Consider the following 19,003-nt stretch of genomic DNA (forward strand, 5'->3'; position numbering starts at 1 on the left):
GTTTATCAAGAATCCCAGCTATGAGATCACATCAAAGTGTTCTGAAATGTCTGCAATTGGTGAGACATCTACTTGCTGTCAATTTACTAGCCTTGAAAAAGCAGGGATATATTTGCATAGTATTAGGGACAGATGTAAAGTTTGTAAGTCTATAAAATGAACATTTTATTTCCCTCAGCTGTAAAAACATCTGGTGTCTTCGGTTTTTGTAAACAGTAAAATAAGAATGTTTCTCCAGTCAAGCATCCTATATTTTGTGTCTTCAGTATAGAAAGTAAAATTAATTTGTCTTTGTGATAAGTAAAGATACTTTGACAAACAGGGCTGTACAATCCATACAGATGTTTCTGCTTTATCTCTCTACTTCCCTTTAACACCCCACAAAATGTAGGCAGGTGCCTTTATATTCACTCATGGGTGAGGCATACTTATGAGTGTTAGTACCCCCTTCTATTCCCAAAGGAAATCATTAACTCCAACCCAAAATTCAACAAATGTGTTCCTGTTTACAGCTCCTGGAACAACTCAGACTTATAACACATGGCTTGCTTTATGGTTTCAAGAGGCAGCTTTGTAGCTGCCATTTCAGTTTTATGTTCTACATCCATTATACTTATATTATATACACAGGACTACTTACTGTCCACTGAATCTTGACCGAGGAGGAAGACAGAATGGTGGGGTTGTGGAGATGGATGATGACATCTCCTAGCTCCCTCTGGATTTGTTTGTGATCCACTCCCTGACTTGTAGGTGGAATATCTGCCAGGAATAACATTAAAAGAACCTCTTAAATAAAGAAAGCCTAGTAGCATTTGGTGCCTGTTCGAGACTCAAGATACTGTGAAGTAGACAAAAATGACGGTAATAAGTTATCATAGTTTTATTAGACAGATAATTAACATTGTCCCTACCTTGAGTTTTAACTGGATCAGCTATTGGACTTGGATCACTAAGTCCATAAGCATTTACAGCTCTCACAAGAAAGAGATATACAGCACTGGGTTTCAATCCTTTCAAAGTGTATGTCTCTGTCTTCACATGCTCGGCCACAGTTTGCCAGCTGCTCCCAGATGCATGGCTGTAGAAAAGGTGCCAAAATGCAATTAATACTGTGTATACTAAACAAATAAACTCATCAAGCCTCCTAAAGGGTAGTGGATAAGTACCAGCAACATTTAAATAACTATGTATATAAACAAGAAACCTATGCCCTTGTTTCTTTCCAAACACATCCAAAAATGCTGATCCCAAATCCCACAACCTAGATCCTTTTTTTGCACTATTTCTTATTCTTATTATATACTATACATATACACAACAGCTGTTATTTATGGTTTTAAGTTTCATCCTTACCTGAAAGCCTCAATGATGTAAGAAGTTGGGGTGGCTCCTGAATTTAAGTTTGGTTGCCATGACAACGTTACCAAGGCCCGGCTGACATCAGTTACCTCAGGTTTTGAAGGTGCACTGGGAATTAAATTCGGGTCTGTGGGTCTTGCTGGCTGTACTGGAACCCCAAATTCTTTTCAAGCAGAAGCCACAAGGGAGAGAAATACATTAATCTGTTATGATTTTTATTTGTATTTCAATTGGTATTTTGTGTTTGGCCAGTGCCAATTCAGACAGCTCCCAGGATGCAATAACACTTTGAATCTTTCTCACTGCATTGCAAATGTTCACCATGCAGAGCATCCCTCATTGACTTACCTTGAACTTCAAGGTAGGCTCTCCATGTAGCTTCTCCGCTTGGATTGGAAGCAATGCAGGTGTACATGCCTGTGTCACCCAACTGTAAGAAAAAAGCAGAAACAAATAGTTGGAATGGTCAGAATCTCAGTGGGCTGGAAAAGCAATTACAGATCCCTTTATAATCCATGAATATGGATAGCACAGCAGCCCTCTTTATTAACATTCTAAAGCAGGCAAGATCCAAGGTTAGTAATCATGTTACCACTCCTAGCCAAACAGCAAGTGGCTGAATTTCACAGTCAAATGGACAAAATATTTTATGAACGCAAACTAATCTGAGACCTTTCCCCAGACTCATTTTGTAGGATGTAACATTCCCCAAGCACATTACATTCATGAATATAATGTTACATCCAAGAAAATGGTATAGTTAATCAAGCATCTCCCTCAGCTTGTTCTACTTGTAGAACAACAGTACAGATTTTGAGCCTCAATATAGAGTTGGCTTGTGGCAGCTGGTCAAGTTGTTCTGTGTTAAAGCAAAATACATGGGATATTTTAGTGACAAATAAATATAAAAGATAATGTATTTGATTATGTTTATGATCTTTCACAACTCAATAGAATTAAAAATGTATTTAGCTGCAGAAAAAAAAAACATTCTAGTTTTCTTCTTTCAAGTTTTCTTTTTTTTTAAATCTCTTTCACACTTCATATGAGGATACCATTACATACACTGCGGCATACACTGGCGAAGTATGTATATTTTCTGTAATTCAAGCAGTACCAGTATATCATAGCTACACATATTTATATAGTTTGGTTTGAATAAGGGACTGACAGAAGACAGCAACACATTACTACACAGGCCCTTCATAAAATGTACCAGTGGGTTTTCTCAACAATAGGTTTTAAGGAGATAATAATAATAATAATAATAATAATAATAATAATAATAATAATAATAATAATAATAATATTATTATTATTATTATTATTATTTAGCAGGTGCTTATCCAAAGCGATTTAGACACTAGGGGGTGAACTATGCTTCAACAAATGCTGCTGTAGTGTCACTTACAATAGGACCTCAGGATTACATCTCACCCGCAGGACGATAATCCTCAAATTTATTTTATGTTTAAAATATGGCTGTCTGATAACTTGAAGCTATCCTCATGTATTCATAAAAAAAAGGAATTTTAACATTCAGTTGAGAGATGCAGCTGGTTTATAGATCTTGTCTGCTGTCTGTGTCAACAGATTAGCTTCCATGCTGTGAGAGGGTGGGTGGCTGCCTTGCAGGAATGTACACTGAGCACCAATATGATCATAAGACTAGGAACCAAATACACCCTGGAGAAGCTTCTTTTCCAGATCAGTTACTCACGGCAAATATTCTGGAAAGATCAGGAAGTGCTGGACCTTTTTGTAATGCTTACAGGTATACATGTTTTCAGCAGTCAATCGATATATAGCTTTTGTTTTCATTAGTCTGAAGAAAACCCTAAAGCAATCCCTTGACATACACTCTGGTTGAGGGTTATGCATGTACAGTAGAAACTATTGTAACAATCCAAAAGAAAGACAACCAACCCAACTTCAAAATGTCTAATGTCTATCGCACTTTTTCCTTGCAGTGAAGGGCAGTGCTGATCCAGAGAGTCCCTGCTGACTGAGAAGCAGGCATTTACTGTGAAGCCACTCTAGCCCTAAGCCTCTCCAAACAGGAGGTCCTCTATACAATGCTCAACACAGACCTTGTTTAGGGGGGATTTCATGGAATTACAGGGAATGAAAGCCAGAAAAAAAAAAAAAAAACGATTACGGGATGTGTACATAGTATGAATATATAGGCTACAGCAGATTTGGAAAACTGGTCCATATTGTCCAATTGATTAATTCAACCACTGCTTTCTTACTAATTCTCTAGCCAACTTATGATGTAACTAGGATGCAACCATTCATGATACTTTTAAACACAATTTATACAAATAAACATTAGTCTGAATCTTGTCAGTTTAACTGGAAATTTTCACTGAGCACATGTAGTCAAACTGATAACATATGAAACACAATTGTGTAACTGAAGATACTGATATATTTTCTGCTTGAAGGATGCTCAATTTCCACAGCTTACATTATGGTAAAATCTGAAAGTTAAATATGCTGTGTAAAAATGACACTCAAAAAGAACTGGAAGTTCAAAATGGGAAATGTTCTGGTTAATTAAAATAAATGGCTAGTTTTCTTTATTTTATTCTGTTGGAATAGCCTCCCTAGTCTTATTAACAACTAACTTTTGGTGGAAGCAACTCATTGTGATTTTTGACAGCTCGAACTCGCCAGACTTCAGACATCCTATTAACAAAGGGACTGCTACTGACAGCTCTTTGAAGTTACTCCTCTGTAAACAGCTGTTACAGTATTTCGAATGGGAGTCCTTTTTTTTTGTTGCAGACACTCTCACGGGGAAAGCATTAAAGTAAAATAATAAGAAAAACTTTTTTTGTATAATGATACTGCAGAATCCATGCAGAGACCCAAGGTTAGCTCTTTTTTATTGACAATCTGACAACTGTAAGAATATCAATGATAGACGTGACAAAAATACTGCTGTGAAGGTTTACATTTAAGTTATTATTATTATTATTATTATTATTATTATTATTATTATTATTATTATTGCCAATAGGCAGTTATTATTTGCCAATAGTAGTTATTATTGCCAATAGAATTATATTTATTTTTATGACTATTAAATGACAACAGGATCCAAAGGGGTTATTTCCATAATTTAAAACATTGTTAATACAGTTAATTAACATTTAATTAATGCATCACAAGGAGATTAAGTGCTGAAAGCCTGGGGCAATGTGGCTGATGTGAGGTGCTTGTACCTTGGCATATCGGATTTGGAGAGCACCCGTCTCCTGCTGTTTGACACGGGAATCATGGGTAGAGACGAGCCCCCCATCCTTCCTCCACAAGATGGTGGGAGGTGGAGTGCCAGTAGCCAAACAGTTGAGCACTATGGTACCATCGACAGCCACAGTCTGGTTCACAGGCCCCTGTTTAATAACAGGAGGAGGTCTGTCTGATACAACTGCCAAAAGAGAAAGAGAGAAAGGAAATCAAATTTTTACAACTGGAAACAATTTTCTAATCATTCGGCAGCAGGAGTTGACCTTAGAAAAACAAGCCCTAGCTAATTAAAATAATATACGTTCAGATACAAAGTTTCAATTTTTTTTCCAGGCATGTTTCTATGGCATATTCAAATTAGTGCTTTGGAATTTACCTTAAAAACAGCCAGGAGCATCAACAAAGCAATATTGTTAGCATACAAATGCGGTTGGATACAGGCACAAAACACTAATCGTTAAGTCTGCTGCTAAGTACATCTTTGGGGAATTTTACTTAAAGAAATAGAATTAGGAAGTGAACATTTTCATTCCAATTTGCAAATCCCAAACTGAAAATGTTTCCTAGTGGATCCACATGATCTCAGGAACTGTCTTACTGCATGCCAAGAAGGAAAATCACTTCACTGAATCCTACTGCTGGGCTCCTGCATTTAAATAACCCTGTGGTAAAATGAAAGTATATCTACTGCATTTAGTATATTACTTTTATATCAGTACAAGCTGCACTATTTAATTTTGCATACTAAAAAGGGAGATTTTTCATATAATAATTTGGTATTTAATAACACATGAATAATTAGTGTTAAGACAACCCTGACCTGCCTATTCTTTCAAATGCCCACTGCTGGAAGAAACTGTCCATACAGACAGATGTGATTTAAGAGATAAAAGAGCCTAACAGCTTCAACTGTGTCCATGAATAAAAGAAAAACATCATTCAAATTCAAATTTTCTTTTATTAAATATGGTTAACAAAAGCTATTTTTAGTTTAAATAATTGTAAACGACTTAAAGGCTATAAAAGAGCAATCTGGTATATAGATATTTACTTGTAGTTTACAAACAAGTACAATTCCCTTCACCTAAAAATGCCTTCCATTTAGTTTCCTCATAAGCTGATTTGTTTAAATTTCTATACAGATTTGAACAGCAGGCACCTGGCTCATTGAAGATAGGTCACCTGGTTCAGGGTCTTTCCCTCAATTGAAAGGCAGAACCACTTCTCCCATTGCTATGGAAACGCAAATGGCCTGCTTTTTATCTGTCAGTAGCTGGATTATTTATTCATTTTCACAAACAATTAGTAACCATTAACCTTTGCTTAAAGAAACATGAAAATTATGTTTTTACGGACGGCTAATACCAGTCAAAATAAAACTTTATCATTAGTAACTACTTTCAGAATATGCAGCTATTAAGATATTACAGTATATCATATCCATTACATACTTCATTTATTAGAAACATACTGTAATACTTGTGCTACATGAACTAGTAAAACGGGAAATATGCATTATGGCACAGAACGGCCTTCTCAAATCTAAACCGAACACTGTAGTCGAATATTTTTCCCAGTCTTTTGCAGCCTTACATTAATATTTCTTTCAAATAATACAGCTGGTGCACCCTGGTCTTCAACTGATTATTGATACTATTTCCAAATGTTTTTATTTTTACTCACCAAATATAAAGACTACCCCCTAAAAGAAGATATCCAGACTTCAATCAACCCTTGACAGTAAACAAATCAATCAACTTCAGTTCAATGGCACCAACCCACTTAACATAGTTTTAGACAATTCATTACTGTTTTCTCAAAGACATCTTCTTTTATACATAATTGTAACCAGTATGTACATTTCTTCTGTAATCCTGTTAGACCCTACTCATAAATCAAGAAACACAGCATGTCCTAGAGGTTCAATCTATCCATGATCTAGGACTTGCAAAAGTCATGATTTGACATCCACTGTCTGAAAGAGCAGTGTTTACATACTGTTCCTATCAGTTGTTATGCATGGATAACATTGAGCTAACAGTCGACTTTAACCCTGACATATTTACATTACTTGCTGAAATTAGATAGGCATCTGTCATTGTGTTTAAAACCCAAAACACAATCCTGCAGTTGGGGGGGGGGGGGGGGTCGACTAATCGACTAAGCAAACATATGAACCGATTTATAATTTATAGTAAAAGCCTATTTTGCAATGACCAGTGGCAGCATGAACGTTATGGATGGGCATAATATTATTATTATTATTATTAATAATAATAATAATAATAATAATAATAATAATAATAATAATTCCCTTTTCCATTGTGTGACCCTGCAGCATAGTGCTTCTGTGGGAAACAGCAGCACCTCCATTGTTGTGGGCAAATCCTTGTTGCCCTCGTTGCCAGGGCAAATGCTTCTAAGTTCTCTCAAATCAAAACGCAAACATCTCAAGATCTGGCAAAAGCAATTCCGATTCTATATATAAAAAAATGAATCCCAGGTTTATTTACATCCAGAAGCTGTCAAGTAAAACACAGACGCAGTTTCATCGAATTACAGACCACACCACCCCCACATTCCACTGAAATACATACTTCTGTGTGGGCTAGGAAAGAAGTGGGGGTGGGGTTTGTCTAAAAACTAAAAGAATACTATTGTAGGCTGCAAAAAAGACTAAACAAAACAAACAAAAAAAAACATGCACTGTATTGTAATACAAGTCAAAATGATGCGTCTGGTGGTTCTAGGTAGAACTGCTTATGAAAATGTTATTTTTGCAAATCTGCCACTCAGATGCTGTCAGGATATCTAATACATATATTTTTGAAAAAAAAAATGATACCCAAATTTCGCTCTCACAATGGGAGGGGGTGGCAACTTTTACATGAGGTCGACTTTTACTCGAGCAAATACGGTATTTGTTTTATGTAGCTCTGCTTATTTATCTTTGCGGATTTTGTCATCTAAAACCATCGTGTTTTAATACATATTGTGGAGTTATGTTCTTGCTTTACCATCTGTAACTTCCAGAAGAGCTTTGCTGATAACGCTCCCAGCAACATTAAGAGCCTGGCAGCCATAGTAGCCAACATCGGACCTCTCTGCATTGGTGATGGTTAAATCTCCGGTTTGAGAGACGGAAAATCGACTGGAAGGCTGGGGAGGTTGATATGAGAAGAGAAGATTCTGGAAGACAGAAAGAATTCAGCAATTGTGAAAACACCAACTGCTGGTTTAATAAAACCATACGTTTCCTTGTAGCCCAATAAAAATCTCCTTAAACCAGCATCAACAACACTTTCTGTCAGTGCCTTCAAATTAAGACATCTCTTTTTCAGTAACAGTTCTCTATTTAGGTAATTTTATTAAGATCATTTTGTGACTGAGCACAAAGGAATTATTCAGTTATCACTTGTTCTCTGAATGGAGCTGGTCAAAAGGAGGGATTTATTGTAATAGCATTAGCCTCAGCTCCAAATGAACGATTTAATTATTTCATTACATTTTCTGATAGTGTGCAGCACAACAAACTATTTCAGGAAATAGTCCAAAATAAAATACAAAAAAACCTCACATATACCTTATTGTATAGTATTTTTATTCAAATACTTGAATAAATGCATTACATAAAGTACATTGCAAACATACATACATACAGACGTAGAATGTACAAAACAAAGTACATCATTTTGTATACTGAAGACAAAGAAATGCAGTATTTATACGTGTCATCAAAGCATCTGAGGTTAATAATACAGTGAAAATGCCCCTGTTACCCCGTCAAACTCCTGGTACATCGAGGCACGTCAGTGTACCAAGGTTATCCTGCTGTGCAACCTGAAGTGTAAAACCAACACTTTCTTTTTCCAGCAGAGAGCTTTTAGCAATATATTAGGCTATATACCGTTGTTTATTAACAATGCGAAACATTTCCTTTGCAAGTTGGGCCAGTGTTTTGGAGTGATCTGTGTCATATGGCATATTTCAATGGAAAAATTCCATGCACTCTGATTGGCTGAGCTAGAGGTATATAATCTCCTCTATATGCCCTTAGAAAGTTTGTACCCGTATCACAAAAATAAACAAACACTATCTATCCACCAGTTTTATTTGTAACAGACTGTTGTTCAAAGTACATTTCAACCTTTTTATAAACACGTTAACTGAATATGGTGTTTCTTCGGAGGACTGTTCACAAATGTAGTTGACACAGTTTTTTTTTTGTTTCCGTGACAACTGACCAGTAACCCGTGTTGCACTGCGATGTCAGCTACCGCCCCAACCGGGAACATTTTCCATAAAACCCACTGTACCGCTAAGCCTTTCTATAGTCATTTCATCCTAAAATATGTAACAGAAATGCAGCAGAACCTGTCATACCCAGTTTAATTACTTCCAGTAGTCCACTGGAGAGGTGAAAATATTTCTCTCAGAGGGAGTCGTTATACTAGATTTGAGTTGTTTTATTAATGTCCGGGCATTATAAATGAACCATGTCAGGTACAACCGTGTCTGAAACACCAAAGTACAGTATTGCACATATACTATACATAGAAAATCAATGAACATTACTGCAAAACAAAGTACTGTAATACAGTATTTGGCAATTTACAAAACAGCATTCCAAAAACAGTTCTTACCGTGCTTTCTCAGTCCATGCCAAAATAATCAGACAGCTTGTTTTGCACCAAAAGTGCGTGCTAACCCGAGACGGAAATGGCATTTTAGAAATGGCAGCTTGTTTTACGAGTAGTGACAGCATGTCAAAAGTAAAACAATTCCCAAACACACCATTTCTTTTTTTTTTTTTTTTAAATTGGCAACTGAATCCATTCGGTCTTTCTAAGAGCTCAGTTTATTGTTTTAGACACCCATAATAAAATGTGCATTGATGAGTTTCCATCTGTACCGCTCTCTTGGTGCCAGCATGTGTAAAGGTTCATCGGTTAATAGATGGGGTCATATCTTACAGGATCGGATACGACAGGTTGTACTATACTTCCATTCCATAAGGGCAACTGAGACACTCCCTACCGTTGGGTTAGATGTGTTTCATCACTGCAATATTGATACCGTGTAAGCAGCAAGCCTCAATAGTGTGTCATTGTTCTTACCTCACTTCCTTCTCTTTGCCAGAAAATGGCAGGCTGCGGGTTTCCAGTTGCCTCGCATTGGAAAGTTACGGTCCGCCCCACTGCTACAACCTGGTCTCGAGGCCGTATCACAAACTGAGGAGGGACTAGGGGCAAAATGATATCAACAGTTTAATTAACAAAAAAAAAAAAAAAAAAAAAAAGCTTCCGCAATTTACTTTAAGGTTACTGTGAATAGCAAGAAAATCCACTTCATTAGTTAGAAAATCCATTAGTTGTTACCTGACCTGAAATAAAAGGAGAATTGAGGCCACTACTATGGCATTAAATTCACAATAAATTCAATACCTTTGGTAACCTGATGTTTCTTTTAGAACAGTTTTGAAATTAAAATCATTACAGCTTTCATTTGCGGGTGAGGGTGCTTATTATACTCCACAAGCCCATTAACAGTACCCATATTTTATAACTGGTACACCGTAGTTTATTCACAGTCTATATTACACCAGCAACACATAGACTGATGAAGCTTTGGAAAGCATCTTGTATACATTACTAATGCCTACAATATTTAAATATGTTAAACTGCTATGCTTCAGTCATACTAACTCTGAGGTTAACTGCAAAACAAACTGTCAGAATAATATTTGCTGTGAAAAAGAGCACGGGCAGCTATGAAGCAGAACACACTGTGGAGTAAAGGATTATTAAACTGGATAGAACAAGGATGAAATTAGAATGTGCAGTAAACAATTATTAAACTGGATAGGGCAAATATGAAATTAGAATGTTTCAAATGCAGTGAGCTAGTTTAGTTGTGTTCTTCTGATTTAAGGTAGACATTGCATTTTCTTCCATAACATTCAGAATTTTCAACAATGAAAATGATAAATATTTAAACACTTTCAACACAATTTCTAAGGGGGGGGGGGGGGGGGGGGGGGGGTAATAGTGTGACCGCTATGTTTCTTAATTTGCATAGGCAAGGGCATGTGCAACTACATTTATATGGAAATGAAGGTAAATTTAAACCATCTGTCCACACTGACATTCACAACACTGCTGGCTCAGACCAAAATAGATGATTTATGCAGCCTTAAATGGCTAACTTCATCTAGTTGTAAATACAATGTCAAAATACAATGTCACTGGTGCATTACACATTGACACTGATTAGGTGACAAACGTGTTGCCTTGCCAAATATACATGGATTCCAAACGATGGGAGCCACTACAGTATGCACACATTTCAAATCATTTTCACAGTGACTGTGCTTAATAGCTGATATGACTCATGGTTTAATTGTTCAGGTTATGGACTCAAAATGAGGCCACCAACCACAAGTGCTTTCTGTGAACCCAATTTTATTTGCTTTCAATTAAAAACAATCACATTTTAACTTGTGTAGAAATTATCATAGTTTTAAAATCTTTTGTTTGATAGTGTCTATAAGTTGAATAAAGTTTAGTTGGGGAAACGCATGTTATAAACTGCTCCTTTGCTCCAGGGCCATGTATTAAAAAAAAAAAAAAAAAAAAAAAAAAAAAAAAAAAAACTAAAATACTGATTAATCATTATAAAAGCAAGTGAAAGGGTAAACATGTATTCTCCCAATTTTTCATTTACATATTTTAAACACCATCTTTGGAAACTATGAGACATATCAGGACAAACACAAAAGACATTTATGAAGGATTTCACTTTTTTTGCTTGTTTGCTTTTTCCTGAATGTTGAAAAACATCATACACATTCGTGTCAGTTTCAGTAAGACCTGGTTAATACTTCCGTCATCAGTTGCTTTGCATTGGCATTGTGCAAGTACTGCACCTCAACATGGGCAACACTAGGGACATACTCATATTTACTAACACATTTGACACTCTTCATTGAAAAGTTGACATCACAATCTTAAGGTCTTTTTATGTAGATATCAGCAGTTCATTTTATCAAAGTGGTCTCTTCTCAAACATACCTATACAGTACATGACAAATCCAACTCAACTTTATCTTACCATGCAATACTGAACATCCAGTCAGAAGGGAGAACTTGTTTTTAAACCAAGCAAACATATCGACAAAAAGACAGTATAAAATACATTATTCTAAGTAATATTGTACACCCTACTATGGTATACAACACAAAGGAAATAAATGGGTACTATTAAAATAATGTGCTACATAAACAGTAGTATGTCATGGTGCTTTCTAATGAGTGCCTGATGAAGTTGAATAAATGAATAATAGGTCAAGATGACTGATAATGGCCAATCCCCAAAGAAAAATGTGCTTCAATTATACATCATATGGAAAGTCTACTATGTATATATTCTACAATTTATATAACCACGTACACTAAAAGTACCATCGGCCAGGGTACAGGATCAGAAAAAGAAGTGTTTTAAAGCATGATCTAGTTAAACATAAAATATTTTGACCACTATTGAATATTTCTGCATGTACTATATATCTAGTTCATGATTTCTATAATAATAACAATAATAATAATAAATGTATAAAAAGCTTAAGGTTACCTTGTCCCTTAGAATCACAGTTACCCATACATTATGTGAAGCATGTTCTGTCCATTCTTTCCCTGTTGCCAATCACAACTGAAACATGAAAGTTGATTGGTGGTGGAAGGAGAAGAAAGGTGATGGAAGGATGGGGCCTGACAACATCCTGTCGCTGTCAGGGCGATGAATAGGTGACGAATGAAATTTCAACTTACCAGATACAACTAAAACAAAACAGAAACATATAAGAAAATAAATATAAAATGATGCAAACATAAAAACAGAAGATTTTTGTGCATAAGAAAAATACATTTTAAATACAGTAGAAGGAGCAGTATCTGGGACAATTAAAATACACTTGTTTTACTTACCATATTTGTTGGTGTTGTAAAAAATAATTGGAGAATATTAAGTCACAATAAGTGTAATCAACTGACTGACTTACAGGTCATATACAGTACAGCCAAATACAATTACAGCATAATATATTTAGCACTGCTAGGGAAACCCCTTTCTTATGACTACTAAACAGTAAATAATGCTATCAGCACTTTATTCACAATTTTTGGATTGCAATTGAACCAGGGAGTCTGTGCTTTTAACAGCTGTTGTGGGTTCTTTATACACATTTTTAATCACTTTAGTCATTATTTGGCACAGAATATTAAACATTTTAAGAAATCTAAAATGTACTGGTGCTGTTACCATGAGATGTGTGTAATTGCTCTGAATCTTTCTGGTTTAACTAGTTTGCATAAATACATAAACAAACACATGTAAGTCGTCTAAGGACGGTTTAGAAAGGCAAAAAAAAGACCTCTTCTTGCAAGCTGTTTCTCGACAGTGTTCTCTTGTTACAATTGTTTTATTCCTCACAAAAAAAACCCACCTTTGCCTTGAATGTTGCTTCAAACTAGGGCCCTAAAAGTATTTTGGCTATAAGGTGCTTTGAGTAGTTTTGTAGCTTTGATACATTTTACAAGTGGGTGTATGAAAGCTACTGCGCCATGCCACACCTGACAATCCCACTAACAAACCCCTGACATTATAAATGGTATGTAACACATATTTAAGGCTTTATTTCTTATTTGCAATAATTTATTGAAAGAGTTAAATTAAAATAATAGTTTACATAAAACACAACAATAATTTTATGATATTTAATACTTTTTAAATATATATTGCAAAGTAGCTGATATCAGAAGTGTGGAATAGGGCACATCACGGTCACTGTCAGATTAATAAATACCTGTTGTGGTAGCCTTATGTGCAAACTTGATTACTGTAGCTGTTTTGCCTAGGTCGTTACAAAGCATGCATATCGCACAATGACGTTGTTTATTACAAAAATTAATTCCAGTGAAAATAATGCCAATTGGAGTTCTCATATCACATACCCAAAAACAAACTGCCACAGAGATACGTAAAGATGGCAGTCTGGAACAGGGGGTGGGATATAAAATCTGTAATTCACATACAGCTTGGTTGGTAATAATTTTATTATTATTATTATTATTATTATTTATTATTATTATTATTATTATTATTATTATTATAGCATCTTTTCAGTGTCAATAATTTGAGTCTGCAATTAATTAAACTTAAACACAGATTTACATTTCCTTTAATGCAAAGCCAGATTTACCCCTACTGAAGGCAACTGGGCCAAACAGCACAAATCTGGTTCACAGATCACTTGAACTTTGCCACCAGCCCCATTTCCTGACAAATTAAGATATACTAAAGCTACTGCATTCAACATAAGTCAGAGTTTGAAATTGTTAGAATAGGGTTAGAATAGGGTTTTCTTTAAAGGTGTCATGCCCCATAAATCTTATAAAATAAATGTATTTTACATACATTTAAGGTGGTTGTTACTTTATATTTTTTATGTTACATTAGACATCAAAGTCCTGCAGTCTCATTTGAAATTGCAAAAGTGAGTGAGAAATAATTTTCTTTCATGGCAGAACCAATCCAACTTGTTTTAAATCTCTTTACAACTCATTTCAAATCTCTTTGCATGCATGGTTAAAGGTTCTTGGCATTTAAGCCAAACTTAATTCTTTCCCTTAAACTAACGCTTGAAAAAAGTGAACACTGAAGTGGTTTTAATTGACGTATAGAATCCATTTTTTTCTTTAAAAGTAATTAAGCGATCATGGGTCCTTGAGATTTTAAGCTTACTTTTCTCTGTGTCCTACACAGGTGACAATAGTAGCAACATCTTTCAACTGATACACATAGACCTACATTCTAAAGAAAAAAAAAAAAAAAAACAGTAGTACATATCTTGTAACTGAAGGATGCCAATAAAGCTGAATTTGATTTTTTGCAGAACCAATAACATGGAAAAATTACTGCAAAATGCATATTGTCTGCAGGGTGCCTGCACTGAACTGCATTAAGATGTATACAAATATTTTAGAAAGACAAACCTGTGTTAAGAGCGATTCTAATTTTATTTTATTTAACAAAAAAATGAATATTGAGCTTTAAAATTCTCTGGCAAGTGAACACAAATCTACCTCATAGTGGGTTGCTGTGCGCCACCAACTCTTTCTGTTAAGTATAAAGTAGCAGGATATAGTTCGAGTAACAGCAAGCTGTATAAATTAGCATCCATTCATGCCTGGCTTCCTGTTCTCCTAGTCAAGGTCCATTGAAAATATCTGAGCCACAGAACAAGGGGTCTGCCCCATTCACTTCAATACTTGGATCAAGTCAACCTACTCCTACATTTTTGTTTGCTAAAAAACAATGCCCTATGTATGAATTAAAAAAGTATATGAAGAAAATGCTTTTACAATGGTTTTACTAGAGAAAAAAAAAAAAAACATGTTTACATAAAAACAGATAAACGTTGATTCGAAATGATATACTGGTACCCCATTTACCATACCACCAGTACCACGTAAAACATACCAATGCATGACACAAATAGATACAAAATGTGATACACGGCTACATCCCCATGTTGTCCTCTATACAGATTTACATAGATGAATTTAAAATATATATCTTGCATTTTTTATTTAATCCAGGTCTGTCAAGAAAAAAATTATTCAAAACTAGTGTGCCTTGGGAAGAAAGAACTATAAGGTTGCCTCTAGATTTCCTTGCTTTTGCATGCGTTCATTAACCTTAGCAGCGCAATCTGAAGCTGTGAGTATCACTCTAGTCAAGATATGCAGTTGTCAGACAGTCATTTTGTTATGTCTCATTTCCTTCAGGGGCAATAAAGGATGGCAAAAATACCTTGATGTGAATATTTGTTTTGTGGAGGGAGGGGGCAGATATAATCTGAAGTGGAAAGACAAGAGGAAAACAGACTTGACATCTTTCAGCCCATCACTTCTACATGTGCCTTAATCTGCTCAGTGTGTAGCAATTATCCATTTAGATTTGAAAATAAAGGATCAAAAAATTGAAAACATATCTCCATCCTGGGATTTTACTGGAGATATTATACAATTAAATAGAAGTTTGGTAACTAAACAGAAAAAAATACAGCTGCATTGCCAAATATCAGATGTTAAAACTTATTATAAATGTTATATAACTTTCTTTGCTTCGCAAAAGTCATTATGAACCTCTACTGTAACAGTTTCAAAAGTTGCTGATAAGGTAAGGAAATTAATTAATCCAGTACATATTACTAATACTTTACATTATCTATTTACATTATTTACATTATCTATGTACAACTAAAACATATAAGACTGAATAAATAGGGAAGTAGTGAGCAATGAAAATGGTATTCAGTTAATGCCTTAAAAAAAGGTTTCCTGAATGGATGTTAAATAAACCCCAAAGAACAGATATTCATCTTCCTACAGTATAAGTGGTTTGATTAGAAGGACAACAGGCTGTAACATTTTTTTTTTCTTTTATTATGAGTACTTTAGAACTGATTCAAATCAGATTCCCAAGAACTCATGACCCCTGTACAGGAAATTATCTAAATCAATTTTAATCTTCTGTCTCAAACTGGCCTTGACAAGAACAAACAAAGCAAACTAAACTAATTATGCAATAAACCCAGCTTGTATGTTTTTCAATGCAGAGAGGTAGGTTCTGAATGGATGCCAAGCCCTCACATATCTTCTGACTAAGGTCACTGAGAGTTCCGACTGGTGATGACTGGGTGTTGAGATGTGTATCAGGCAACTAGAATTAGTTCATGTCCAGTTACCATTCCATTCAATGATAGTAATCTTGGAAGGCATCACGGTATACAGCAGTTGTAAAAATTATACTTGAATCTACCACCTCTTAAACAGTTTCTGTGCATATTGTATAAATGAGAAAAAAATGATTCAAGGGTTTCTAAAGTAAGAGAACTCGTATTTCTTGCTGTTCTTCATTATGTTAAGTCTTGTTTGTTATGTTAATTATATCTACTGAAGGTACAACAAAAAGTCTAGTCCACGTACCTAGTTCAAACAATATACTCCACTGCCTTTTTATGCCCCTAAAAACTGTATTTACTATTAAGACACCTGACCTCGTATGGAACCCCAGTGCTCAATATGCAAACGGTTCTGCTATAGAAGACCTAGTTCTAGCTGATTCCAACCTCCAGCTGCACAGACATTACCACAATACTAAATGGCTCCTGTGCTGAGAATGTTCATATACCTCCTGTCCTAGTGAATGTCTCCTAGTGAATATTCACCATATTTGAAACCCCTTCCAGTCTGGAAATCTTTTAATGTATAGATAATGCTTTTCAGTACCTTTTCTAGCAACCTTAAATGCAGTGTCTGCAATTTTATAGCAAATACGTTCTTACCGTGCACCGTCAAAGTGGCAGAAGCTTCTGTTTTTCCCACCATGTTTTCTGCAATGCAGGAATAGGACCCCACATCAGCTCCTGTCACTCTTCGTATCTTCAAGGTGTGATCATCACGAATTTCAAACCTTAAATCAGATCAATTATAACAAGTGACAGCTATTAAATATTTGAACAAACCAACAACCTACTTAACAACTCTGCAAACCTTTGGAACTAAAATCCTTCGTGTCAAAAAACAAACCAAAAAGTTTGACAAATGAAAGCTGGCTCCTTGCTCATCATTGTATTAATTGACAGTCTGACTTCTGTGGGATTCAGAAACTATAATTACAACTGTGGTGTACAGTGACATTTGGGCAGCTGTCTGATAATTCTTCATTGCTATGGTGTGATTTAGATCAGCTGGTGTTCAATTAGGCTGTTGTATAACTGAGTGTGGTCCACAGGAAGTGTTACGTGTTCACCTTTCCAACAAACATTTGACCAGATGTCTTTTTCTGTTCAAGTATGTGACCACTTGCTAATGGATTTTCCCCTAGGGAGGAGAAGGCTTTGATTTATTTTAGACCCAACAGTAACAAAAAATCATCTATCATATACGGAAAAGTAAAATAAAATATTTGCGATTATATTTATATATATATATATATATATATATATATATATATATATATATATATATATATAGAAGCTCCTTGCCCTTGTTGGACCCTTTGTCTTGTCCTCAATTTTTGCACAAAGGGTGGAAGCTTTAGCAGTGTCACATACCTTCCTTTTGGTAAGTCTCCATCTTCCTTACGCCATCTCACTGCAGGTACTGGGTCCCCTCTGGCCTCACACCGAAATTCCACGCTCTCATCCACAAGCACAGATTGGCTGCTAGGCCTTTTCACAAAGTTAGGACGCTCTGCACAGTGAAATAAATCCTTGAACTCCTTACACTATTCAGCATTATGTCGTACACACAGTGCCATTAGTAATAATATTGTCCTTGTTCCCTCCATTCATGGTTTGGATTAAGTCCAATTTATGGTCCCTGTGGGATGCTGACCGCAGTGAATCATTGAATGTATTACATGAAGTGATCCTTCCAGATGGTTTTTAAACTAAATTATTTGAATACAAAATATGTACAATATTTTATATTTACATTACCTAGAACAGTGAGCTCAGCAATTTCACTGTCTCGCTCGCCCACCATATTGGTCCCAACGCACACATATTTGCCAGCATCGTTCTTCCGGGCATTTGTGATCATAAGTTTTCCTCCTCTGATCTGAAAGACAAAAGCAAACACATGTATGACTTTTAAAGTCTTTGTTTATCTAGATTGAAAACCATCTAACAGTAAAATTCCAATCCTTGCGCTATCAAACCGACCAACCAACTAAATGACAGTGGTTACCACACACATATTTAGATTAGGAGGTCACAAGTTCAGCCATTATTCAGAAGAAGTTTAAAAGTCTCATAAAGATAGGAGCATTGATAAACAAAAATCTCACTTGTACACCCTAACAAGGAACACTATAGAAATGGAGGAAAGCTGGCAATATGCCTGCTGTTTGAAAAGGTATTGCACTGTGGACCCAACTCCATTTCAACAATTAAAGTAAATTAAATGAGTAACAAAATAGGCTGTCCTAGGTACAAAGACTTAAAAGCTTAGTTTATTAAAATTGCCTGGGCATGACCGAGATGAAGGGTGCAAGGTTGAAGCCTTTGTGTTTAAATGGCTGTGAAATGTTTGAAATGTCACACCTAATCAACTCTGTGAAGATTCAGAGTTTTTGTTCTTTAAAAAATATGGGCATATTGACACCTGCTGACATCTGGGACGTCTTTTCGAAGCACCCAGAACTTAAGCATTTTTTATTCACAAACTTCTTATAATGTATGACACTAACCTTGTTTTAAATAATGGGTCCAGCAAAGTCAGAGCGGAAATTAAATTTCAATGAATTTTATTTTATTTTA

The 19,003-nt window shown here is 35.5% G+C and overlaps 1 protein-coding gene across 3 annotated transcripts in view; it reads right to left on the reverse strand.

Moving 5' to 3' along the window:
• LOC121320400 (roundabout homolog 1-like) overlaps nucleotides 1-19,003 on the reverse strand; it is a 389,786-nt gene that overhangs the window by 27,638 nt on the left and 343,145 nt on the right. For 2 of the 3 annotated variants that reach the window (XM_041258685.1, XM_041258687.1), the window contains 11 exons: nucleotides 18,182-18,302; nucleotides 17,795-17,933; nucleotides 17,024-17,151; nucleotides 12,444-12,452; nucleotides 9,735-9,859; nucleotides 7,635-7,806; nucleotides 4,593-4,798; nucleotides 1,711-1,792; nucleotides 1,357-1,525; nucleotides 915-1,081; nucleotides 641-762 (listed from right to left, as the gene is read on the reverse strand). In XM_041258685.1, coding sequence (XP_041114619.1) covers nucleotides 641-762; nucleotides 915-1,081; nucleotides 1,357-1,525; nucleotides 1,711-1,792; nucleotides 4,593-4,798; nucleotides 7,635-7,806; nucleotides 9,735-9,859; nucleotides 12,444-12,452; nucleotides 17,024-17,151; nucleotides 17,795-17,933; nucleotides 18,182-18,302 — 1,440 coding nt within the window. The remainder of the gene's footprint in view (nucleotides 1-640; nucleotides 763-914; nucleotides 1,082-1,356; nucleotides 1,526-1,710; nucleotides 1,793-4,592; nucleotides 4,799-7,634; nucleotides 7,807-9,734; nucleotides 9,860-12,443; nucleotides 12,453-17,023; nucleotides 17,152-17,794; nucleotides 17,934-18,181; nucleotides 18,303-19,003) is intronic. The other variant, XM_041258686.1, reaches the window with a different exon arrangement.

The sequence above is a fragment of the Polyodon spathula genome, chromosome 9, assembly GCF_017654505.1.
Source record: "Polyodon spathula isolate WHYD16114869_AA chromosome 9, ASM1765450v1, whole genome shotgun sequence".
In the NCBI taxonomy this organism is placed as follows: Eukaryota; Metazoa; Chordata; class Actinopteri; order Acipenseriformes; family Polyodontidae; genus Polyodon; species Polyodon spathula.